General features: G+C 57.0%; 1 protein-coding gene across 1 annotated transcript in view; it reads left to right on the forward strand.

Annotated features, from left to right (window-relative positions):
- Positions 1 to 11,265, forward strand: part of KCNQ1 (potassium voltage-gated channel, KQT-like subfamily, member 1) — a 313,853-nt gene that overhangs the window by 55,407 nt on the left and 247,181 nt on the right. The window contains exon 7 of the mRNA XM_006893373.1: positions 69 to 159. Within this exon, the coding sequence (XP_006893435.1) occupies positions 69 to 159 (91 nt within the window). The remainder of the gene's footprint in view (positions 1 to 68; positions 160 to 11,265) is intronic.

Here is an 11,265-nt window from a genome sequence, read left to right on the forward strand (position 1 = left end):
GAGGGTGACCGTGCACCATGGTGCGTGCGGGCTGGGTGGACGGAGGGTGACCGTGCACTGTCTTGCAGCTTCCTCATCGTCCTGGCCTGCCTCATCTTCAGTGTCCTGTCCACCATCGAGCAGTATGTCGCACTGGCTACAGGGACCCTCTTCTGGATGGTATGTGTGACCCACCGGGGGCTACAGGGTGTGGGCGGGGGCTGCAGTTCGAGTCTCTCTCCTCCCGAGTCATGTCCAAAGGGCATGGAGACATTAAGGCCCAGCCTATCTCCATCCAGGGACAACCCCGCTGTCCTGTATCCCGGCTCTAGAGAGCTTCTAGGGGCTTCCTGTGGGAGGGCTTGGGCCAGGCTGGGTGCACTGGAGCCACCTGGGAGGGAGGTCTGCTGAGGCCCTGGGTGGCTGGCGTCCTGGGGGCCCTGAGCTGTGAGCTCTGTGAGGTGGGTCAGCAGCCTCCCTCCTGACTATGGGCCCAGACGCCCGTCCCGTCTCGGCAGCGCCGTTCTGGGTCAGGGTTCAGGACGCTGTGAGGTAGGAGTCCCACACTGTCCCTCCTGGGGGCTGGTGTCCCACCTCTGTCACAGGGTGTCTTCCTGGCTGGTCTGGGTCTGTGAGGACAGCTGTCCTGGAGGTGGCCCTCAAGCAGCATCAACCCCTGATGTCACACCTCGCCCCTGCCCCTAGCTTGCTGGGCCCCTTGCTCTGTCGGGGTTCCTTGTTCTGGGCTCGTGTGTAGACTGCCGCCTGGCCCCAGTAGCTGCACGGTTGCACACATTGCGTTTTCTGTCACTGTTTATGAGTTGGAGGTTTGTCAGTTCTGCGTCGAGCACATCTGTGGGTGCTGGTTTCTAGCGGCACCTGCTCATGTGTGACCCCAGGCCACCCCCCCTCGTGACCTGCAGCCTTCTTGGCGCTGCCGACCAAATGATGGACGAAGCAGCCCCCCCACTTGTATCTGGTGCGGGAAGCCAGGTGATCTGGTCCCTGTACCAGCTTTACCAGGGACCAACCCTTGGTCGTACCTCTAAGGTGGCCTGTGTCAGATACCCACCCAGTGGCCAAGCGAGGTTCTGCCATGTGGACAGACCTCTGGGTGGACACAGGCTCACTGCCCCCTTAGGCCTGGTGGATGGTCCTTCGTGATTGGGGTGCACCGTGTCTGTGTGCCAGGGACCTGGCTGTAGGAGGATGGGGTCATGTGGTGTCTCTGTGTCAAGTTTTTCCAAGTAGAGGGTGGGATTGGGGGACTCCTCTCCCCAGCCTCCTGCTGGGGGAAGGTGTGGGGCCCCACAGTGCATACCCAAGAGGATGGAGTTCAGTGACGTCCTGCTGGTTCACAGGAGCTTCTGGAGGGAGCCTCCCAGGGGACAGAAATGCACCCAGGCCTCTCTCCACACTGTGTTTGTGTGTGTGCGCCATGGAACATTCCAGCATTCTCAGGCGTGAGGGAGGGGTGGCTGCCAGACCTGTGATCCGTCTCCAGCCTCTGCAGCCGTCCCTGGCGGCCACTATATAAATCTCTCAAGTGGGATCCCCCTAAGTGGGCCCTTTACGCGACACTCATTCATTCTCTCCACCAGGGTGTCGGCAGGCAGCTTGCTCTGGGGGACACCATCCTGCCTATGTCCTGTCTCCTGGTGACCTTGACCGTCCTGGGTTAGTGGTTCAGTCTGTGGCCTCTGGTCACTACTTTTCTATAAGGACGCCTGTGTGATGGGTTTAGGGTCCCCCCTGCTCTGACGTGACCTCCTGTGACCTAACTAATATCACCCTCCAGAACTATTTCCAAACTGCGTCCCATCCTGAGGTCAGGCTGTCAGTGTGACCTGGAGGACACAGCTTAACAACAGCAGAAGGCCAGGGAAGGGTGGCCATCCTCCCTGGTGGCGAAGTCCTCCCTCCCCTCCTCTTTGACAGGGTACCCCATCTCAGGGGATACAGGAGTTCAGTCCATCACAACAATGTTGTTTCTCTCTGTCCAGCAGGAATCCAAAGCCCTGTCAAATGACTAAAAGTTATAGAGAACAAAATGTTTGCCATTTAACCATTTTTAAGTGCCTAGTTGTAAAACGGGACTGACATCTAGGTTGGGGAGAACTTAAGAAAAAAATGGGATAAATAAAGTATACTGTATTGAAACAGATGAGGGAGAGAACTGTTTAAAAGGAATATAGGATTAGGTATTATTTTCATGATAAGATTCCAGAAAAAGAAATGCATAGTAAAGTGGACTGTGGACTGGGGAGGGGGTGATGTTGTATAACAATGAAAGATTTTTTTTTTCTTTTCAAAGAGAAAAAGTAACTGGGGGCGGGGAGGAGAGGGCAGGGAGGGAAATGTGCAACAATGAATGAATGGGGGGAAATTAAATGGAAAGAATATGCTGTAAAAATATATATATATGTTGAAGGGAGCACTGGTGGCCTAGTGGCAAGAAGCTGCACTGTAATCCCAGAGGTATGACGTTCAAATCCACCAGATGCTCTGCTGGAGAAGGAGGGGCAATCTCCTGTACCAGTCAGATCCGATTTGATGATGTACACACACACACACACACACACACACACACACACACAAAATAAAAAAAATTATATATATGTTGCATTAAAAAATAGTTTTAAAAAAAGTGCCCAGTTCAGGAGCACTGCTGACCCTCTCCACGTGGTAAAACTTTCTCTTATACTTGCCCAGGTTTTCTCGCCGCCCCTCACAGCAGCTCTGGACCCCCCTCAGCCTCAGTTCCCTGTCCATCTCGGCGTCAGGTGGCCCTCGGAGCCAGTTCTTGATGAGCTGGGGGCTAGTCGTGGTGGTAACTAGTGGCCAACCATGGCAGCTCATGTCCAGTGTGATGATGTCTGGGGTCAGCCCATCTCACGGAGGTGCCCCCTGCTTTTACTGACCCCCTCTCTGCCGGCAGTGTCCTTTCCTAGGGATTGGTCTTTCTGATGATGTGTCTAAATCTTCGGACTCTTCTTCCTAGACTTTGTTAGGAAGCTCTCCTGAATTAGTCCACTGTGGTGACCTTGCTAGTATGTGGACCAGAGACGCCACCAGTTCCTGCCTCACAGCAACACACATGTCACTGGAGGACAGCAGACAGACAAGCAGCATGGAGGTGGGGTGTTTAGCTATGACGCCAAAACCCTGAAGACACAGGAGAGTGTGAACGAATCGGACTCCATCGATGTAAAAATTCATCCTGGATGTGAACCACGCGGGGAGGAGCCCTGCCTTCAGGAAGAGAAGGGATTCGGATGCAGCTTTCTGAGAAAGGTTTACTGCCAGGAACAGAGAAGGTGGAGAAACGAGGGTTGTCGAAGCGGAGGAAGACACGGGACAACACGGATGGACGCATTGGCTCTGCCGTGGACATGAGCATGGATGTGGTGAGGACCCCACGGACTAGGACGAGGTGCAGGGTCACGGTAAGTCTGACCTGACAGCACCTAACATCTTAGGTCAGCACTGTGAAAGCAGCTACGCAGCCAAGAAACCAGATGGTGTGCTCGGCTGGTCTGTGCCGAGGGTGAGCGAAGGGAGAAGGTGTGTGGGAAATCTGGGCCTTGTGCGCGCATGTGTATGTACCATCGAATCGGCTCTGACTGGCACAGAAGGAGATTGCCCCCTCTTCTCCAGCAGAGCATCTGGTGGATTTGAACCATGCGCCTTCGGGATTGCAGTGCAGCTTCCTGCCACGAGGCCAACAGAGCTCCCTAACTGGGAACCTTCTGGTGGTTGGGGGGGTGGTTCAGATGCTGGCCTTGGGCATTTTGTGGGTCGATTAGTTGGGAATGGACGCACACTGATGCTCCATGTATGGTCCCTGACCACGCTTCCGTCACCCCACTCCCAGCACCACGAGTACCAAGCCCATTGCCCTCCAGACCGAGACATCATCTTGCTTAGATGCCAGATGATCAAATGCAAACAGCTTGTCCGTCAGGAGCCTCCGTCCTGTCCACGCGGCCTCTCTCGTGCACCTTCTTGGTCACAGATGTTCATTTTTTGAGCGTGTTAGGTTGATAGAAAAAGTGCGCCGGAAGTTCCACCACTGTGGCTCCAACTTACGGTGACCCCACGCAGAAATCCGCAGGACTGCCAAGGGCTGATATTTCAGGAGTAGGTCACCAGCCTCTCATCTGAGGTGTCACTGGGGTTTCCTCTGTGCCCCTGCTCACAGCTGCTCCTGAGAGTGTCTTGAGTTGCTGTGATACATTTGTGTAGTGACGATCCAGTGTGGATACATTGTTACTCTCTAAGGGCCCTAGAGTTGAGTCTGAGTTCAAGCGGTCACAGGATGTCCTGGTTTTAGCCAATGATTATGGTGTCACATGCCCATCCTCATGCTGCCCACCCAAGGAGTGCCACCACTCACCTAGACCTTCCTGAGCCCCCACTTATCCTTTTCAGGCTTCCCAAACTCTTTGTGACCTCTGACCTCTTCACTGGCCCTCTCATTTTACTGGAGGGTCTAGGGATTATATTTTAACATTAAGAAAACAAACACTGGACCAATATGGGCTATCATAGTGGAGAAAAGATTGAAGTTGCCAATGATTTAGTTTTGCTTGTATTCACAGTAAAAAACCCGTAAGATGTGTTGCATTGGGGAAATCTGCTGTCAGGGACTTCTTCAAAGTACTAAAGAGCAAGGATATCCATTTAGAGACTGAGGTGCACCTGATCTAAGCCATGATCTTTTCAGTTGCTTCCTATGATCTGAAAGTTGGACAGTGAATAAGGAAGACCAAAGAATTGATGTGTTTAAGTGATGGAGGTGGTAGAGTGTTGAGGATTCTATGGGCTTCCAAAAGAACAAGAACAGAATTGATCCCGGAGTGTGTGCAGTCAGGATGCTCCTTATAGGAAAGGAGGATGAAACTTGGTGTCACATACTTTGGACATGTGAGGATGGGCCAGTCCTTGGAGAAAAGACATCCTGCTGGAAAGGTGGAGGGTCAGAGAACGAGGAAGACCCTCCGCACGGTGGACTGGCAGAGTGACTGTAAGAGTGGACGTGAGCGTGGCGATGAGGATGGCTCAGGACAGGGCAAAGTTCAGATCTGTTCACAGGGGCACCATGAGTTGGAGGTGACTCACCGCTTCCCCCTGCTGCCACCTAACTGCTGTGGAAGGAGCAAGGGCCACGTGGGGACGGCCATATCTGACCTTTATCGCTCCATGTTGGGAAACTGTCACTGTCAACAACATTAGCATAAAACCAATCCCCATAAAGTCAGATGTGTCCACCGCGCTGCTGCATCTTTTTACTCCTCCCAAGACAGTATTACTGCTCTACTAGGTAAAAAAGAATCTGTTGCAATAGCTCACAGACCACACAGAACCGTGTTAGGGAAGTCAAAAGGCTATCATTCAGGTTAGTAGCAGAATACAATCAGGATAGCTTTTGAAATGTGCACACCGATGCCTCAGTCGCGAGCTTCTTGGCTTTAGGCCAGTGTCACAAAGCTCTCCGTCCTTCCAAGTATGCCCTCCTCTCCATCTTTCCAATAAATTTGGGCAAAGGCTCCTAGTTCTGGCTCCATGGGGTAGCAGCCAAAAGGTCTGCGCTGTCTCATGTCAGATCACTGGCTCTCTGCTGTGGCTGCCGTCTCGTAGGTGTGCCTGGCACAAGTGTCTCTGGTCTGAAGAGCACACTGCAATCTCTTGCTGCTGCTCTGCTGGTGGGAAGCTTCACCCATTCTGCCGCTGGATCTTCTGTTTAATGATGAGACTAGCCTATTCCCCGGGGATAGGCTAACACATCTTGTTAGTATGTTCCTGCCCATCCCCATGGGGATGTCCACACTGTGCCCAGTGCCCAGTGATCCTGCGTCCTCCCGGCCTCGTAGGAGAGTGCGGCTCTGCCCCACGGGGTCTCCATCTTTATGGCAGCAGGACCACTAGCTGGACTGCAGATGCCCCACCCCTGAACGGTGCCTATTAAGGGGTGGGGCTCTTGGCCTCCGTGGGCGGCTCCGGGTGTTGGAGGCGGACCAGTGGCTGGTGTCGGGGGTCCTGCTGCACCGGGTTGGGGTCCTTGCAATGAGGAATGTTTTGTCAGCACTGGCATGTCTTGTGACATGAGTGGGACGGGCTGTGTTTTCCCCGACGTTTGTTTTGCCTCCTGGTTGTTCAAAGGCTCTAGCCAATGCCAGCTCCGTGTCCTGTGATCACAGTCCTGACCCCTCCTCTGCCTGCCCTGGTCACCTTACCCTCATCCTCTACTACTTGGCCCTCCATGCTTTTGTATCTTTCCCTGTCCCCTCCATGTCTTTGCCCCTGTGTACCATCCCCATGTCTCCTCATGTCCCCAGTGTCCCTGATTCTCCCATCCCCATGTCCTCATCCCCTTGTTCCTGTGTCCCTGTCCCCCTACCCAGGTCCCCCTGCCTGAGTGACTCTTGTCCCCTTGTGTTAGTGTCTGCCATCCTCCACTCTGATGTCCCCTGTTGCTTGTCCTCTGTGCCCCACCTTTGTGTCCTTTCTTTCCCATCCTGGTGTCTTTGTCCTCAGTCCTGTGTCCCTTGCTGACCATGGCATCTTTCAGGCTCATGCGCCACCTGGTGGCTGTTCTTTGCACTGCAGCCTCTGTCCCCCACAGGCCTCAGCAGGCTTGTGTGTGTGTGTGTGTGTGTTGTGGTGTGTGTGTGTGTGTGTGTGTGTGGACGCTCTAGTGGACCTGTCCCTGACCCGAGGAGAGGTGAGATGGAGAGCCTCTGTACCCCTCCCTCCCTGTGGGGCTGTACGCGCCTGTGAACAGACCCCCCCATCTGACAGACGGCTGAGGCTCGCAGCACCTGCACAGACAGCTGCTCTCCCAAGCCCTCATCGCAGAAGTTGCTTGTCCCCCTTTTTGTGGGCAGAGACCTCCGTGTCATCCCAGGCACCCAATGGTTGCAGATTGCTCACTGCTCCTGTGTCCACTAGGTCCTTCCCCACACCACCACCAGGAGGCGCGCCATGATTACAAATCGCTGTCCTGGGCTTGGGCAGGGGTGGCAGCCTCTAGCATCACCCCTGGGTGCTGTCCCTGCTTCCTCAGTGCTGCACCAGGTGCCCCGACAGTACAGCTCTCCAGTCCCTCAGGTGCACGCTCCTGTCCCCACTTTGCAGAGCCCCCTCAATACCCTGTCCTGCCTAGAAGTAGAGGAGGCCCTGCCTCCTGGGGCAGTGGCCCAGCCATGCCCATCCCCAGTGCCCAGCACCCAGCATGGGCCTTCCGGGGTATGCACCCCTCTTCTGGGACCCTGTGGTTCCTGGGATTGCCTGCCTGCTGGGCCCCAGCTCCTAAAGTGGCTACTTCCCCAGCCAGTTGCTATATGAATCTGGAAGGTTCTACCATCCTGGGCCTCTATTTCCCCTTCGGTTGGGTTGTCATTAGTTGCTGTTGAGGCTCATGACTCATAATGACCCTCTCAACAACCTGTCTGAACCCCACCTTATCCTGGACCACACACTCAAGTCTGTTGCTTCAGTCACTGTGTCAGTCCACCCGGTGGACGGGCCCCATCTGTAAGTGACCTGGTTATGACCCACTTCCTGGCCTGACCCCTGGAAGCTGGCATGTCCTGTCAGCTTCCACTCAGCAGTCGGTGGGGAACAAGCTAGTCCCTAGCCCAATCTCAAGGGTATATGGGGGTGGGGTGGGAGATCAGGGAGGGTGTTCGGGGGGTGGGGCAGGGGGGGTGGACAGGGAGGGTGTATGGGGGGGGTGGGCAGGGCCCCTCCCTGCTCTGGAAGAGAAGTCCTGGCAATGCAGCACTTAAAACTTAGCTGCTAACTAAGAGGTGGGCAGTTCAAACCCCCTGGGGCCAGCGTGGTGATGGGTGTCTGCAGACAGGCCTGGGGCCCTGCTCGGTCCTGCAGGGTCCTTGTGTGTCGGGCCCTGGAGGAGGTGATACTCAGGTGAAATGAATGGTCATCAGAGGTGGGCAGGTCAATGTGCGGTGGGCACCACGCAGGGTGTGTGTGTGTGTGGTGGGATGAGGGAGTGGGGTCACAGTGGGCATCACCCAGGGATGGAGTGCAACATGGTGAGGATAGATGTGCATGGTGAGGTGGTGGGCATCATGCAGGCCGAGGGGTACTCTGGGCCACACAACTCTGGGGAGTGGGCTTCAATGCTTTCGAGTCCCTGGGCCTGGATGGGAGGCCGGTAGGGCCGGGCTGGCCACCAGGGAGCGCTGTAGGCAGGCTGGAATTTAGGCCTTTGGCATGGGGCTGGGGGATTGGGGGCTGGGTGGGTACAGATTGGGGGGGCAGAGGCCAGGGTGGGGGCTGAGGGCCAGGGTGGAGACAGAGAGCTGGGAAGGGGCCCGGGGCCCAGTGAAGTCAGAGGGGCTGGGGTGGGGGTGAGGTCGGCACCAGGCCCTGTGGGCTCTTAGGTGGAGACGCCGCCCCAGGCCTGCTCCCCTTCTCCTCTCCCAGCCCTGTATTGGTGCCAGAAAGCTGTTATCTCACCAGCCGGGGGGAGCCTCGGGGATTAGCAATTCTGCTGACCCAGGGCCTCGGGGCTGGAGAGCCCGCAGGGCGGGGGAGCCCTCCAGCTGTGGCTGGGGGGGGGTACAGGCCCCTCCAGCACTGCTTGCGGTAAAGGGGAGGGGGGGTGCTGGAGTACAGGCTGTGTGTGTGTGTGTGTGTGTGTGTGTGTGTGTTTGCGCGCGCACGCCTCGCCTGCCTCACAAGTATCTGTGTGCTTGAGTGTGTGTCCACGTTTCAGGAGGCTGGCTGTATTTTTCTCAGTGTGAGAGAGGAAGACCCACCAAGATGCATTGACACAGTGACCGCAGCCATGGACTCCAGTGTGTCAGAGGTTGTGAGGACGGCACAGGAGAGCACAGGGATCAGAGCTGCTGTTTCTCAACAGCACCTAACAAGGAGTGTGCAGTGTGAGCTGTGTGTGTGGACGCGCGTGCCCATCTGTGCTGAGTCCACGTGTGTGTGCACTCCTGCTGTGTGCGTGTCCGCACCTCATGCTGCTGTGCACACAGGGCTGTGCGCGTGAGCACGTCTCCTCGCTCCTGGATGGAGCTGTGCTCTGGCTCAGGTGACCAGCTGGTTTCTGTCCCTTGTTCTCCCCCTTGGAACCCCACCTGTGTTGCCCAGACACCGAGCTGGGTGCTGGCCTGCTGCGGCCCAGGAAAGGCTGCTTGGGGGCTGAGGTCACCATGGCTGCCTCCCCTTGCTGGCCAGACAGCCACCCAGCCCCCACCAGCTGCATGTCCTGCCCTCAGCCCAGTGAGGGCCTCTGCTCCCAAGGCCTCAGTTTCCTAGCTCGGAGAGGACAGCCCCAAGTCACTGTCAGCCCACAGGACTTTTGGGGGCCCCTTCTCAGCCCTGGGGTAGCGCCTGCCGCCAGCCTTCCTGTGGTCAGGGCTGTAGGCTCTTCCCTCCCCTTTGCCCAGAAGCAGCCTGACTGAGCGGCACTGACCGCACCCCTCCGCTCAGCCTGGGGGGAGGTGTGTGCGCACGTGCGGGAGGGCCAGTGCCCTCTGCTCGGCCTGGGAGATAGAGAGAGAGAGAGAGAGAGAGAGTGTGTGTGTGTGTGTGTGTGTGCGCGTGTGTGTGTGCGTGCCCTCTGCTCGGACTGGGAGTGTGTGTGAGTGTGTGTGCACGCGCACACATGCACGCTTGCTTGGTTTAGCCCACCACCCAGCAGGAGGCCTGGTGGGTTCCTCCTCTGCCCCTCACAGGTACAGGGCAGGGGCCTGGCTTTCCACCACCCATCCCCCCATCTCTCTTGTCTCCCCTCTCTGCCTGACACACTCCTGTACATCCCATAGAGCCCCAACACAAGTACCCCTGGTTGCAGTGCTGCTCCCGCCTCTGGGCTCTGGAGTTTCCTGGGGAGACTGTGTCACCTGAGAGACATGGTCCCCTGTGTTCGCAGCACAGGGAACTTTCTCTCAGACACAGACACAGACACGGAGACTGTGTCACCTGAGAGACATGGTCCCCTGTGTTCGCAGCACAGGGAACTTTCTCTCAGGGAGAGGCGTCCCTGAGCCCCTAATGGTTCCAAAGTTCAGCATTAGACGATGTCCCCTCACCCTCCGCCCCAGGTTGTTGCACATGTCCAGTGGCTGGCCGGTCTGTGGGCTCAGAGCATGGGAAAGCCGCGGCCTGCAGGGACAGGGTGGGTTTGTGCCTCATCCCTGAGGTCTACAGGGTGGGCTGGTGCTGACCACCCTCCCTGGCTGCCTGCGTGCTCACAGGGGAGCGAGTCTCTGTCCCCCCTGGGCAGGAGGCTTAGGTGTCTCTTTCCCCTTTTATAAACGTGGACCCTGAAGCCTGAGCGCCGAGCCCTGCTGTGAGTCCTACACGACAGCCACCAACAAGGCTGTTAGAGCCGAAGGCTGGTGACCCAGGGAGCTGAGGAACACATGGACCAGTGGCCGTACAGGCTTGTTGGCCCCAGCACCACTCCGATGACACCTTCTCTGTCCCCGGATCCCCATTCCACTCAGAGGTGATGGTTTGGGCTGCCAAGCAGTTAGTGGACAGTCAGGATATGGGTGTCTCCAGGCAAAAGTCCAGTGTCCGAGGGTCTTGCTGTCTGGTTTGGGGGTGATGCCTCCTGAGTACTCAGTTTTCCAGGCCCTGGGACTCCTGGGAGCCCCACTCCAATCTGGCGAAGCCAGGGCCCTTTCAGGCGAGGACCCCAGAGCGAGTCTAGGGGAGGGGGCTGGGTGGCGGGTAGGGGAAATTGTTCAGCGTTTCTGGATTGTTCTTGGGTTGAGTATGAACTGACTCCTCAGAGGGCCTGACTGAGGGTGCTGTGCTCACAGTGCTCCATCCTGGGCGACTCCTAGAGGTGGGTGCCTACTCCCCCAGCTGCCTTCCCTGACCACTGCCCTCATATTCCGCGGTGTTCCCTGGGCACCATCACTGCAACTCATCTGCGTCTCAATCCCTGGAAAGAAGGTAGATGCAGCCCGGGCCTGTGTCTAGGGGGACACTGGACCAGCACTGGGGGCTCCCTAGGTCAGGACGTGGTCGCCTGCCCTGCTCTGCCCAGTGCTTTTTACCAAGAAGAGCTAGGTCAGCCATGACCAAGGTGCTCGATGATGTGAGCAGAGCTCCGTGGGTGACCTTCCATGGCCTTGGATGTGGGCCTGATGACACCTCCGTGGGTCTCCCGCCAGGCTGGGGAGAGCCGCCTGACCGCCCCCCACCGCCGCTGAGTGCCTCGCGTACGTGTGAGAGGAGCACGTGTGGTTGTGTGAGGGATGTGTGTGAGTGTGCGCACCTGTGTGGTTGGGG

Source organism: Elephantulus edwardii, unplaced genomic scaffold (genome assembly GCF_000299155.1).
Source record: "Elephantulus edwardii isolate Elephantulus edwardi_28Jun2011 unplaced genomic scaffold, EleEdw1.0 scaffold00126, whole genome shotgun sequence".
Classification (NCBI taxonomy): domain Eukaryota; kingdom Metazoa; phylum Chordata; class Mammalia; order Macroscelidea; family Macroscelididae; genus Elephantulus; species Elephantulus edwardii.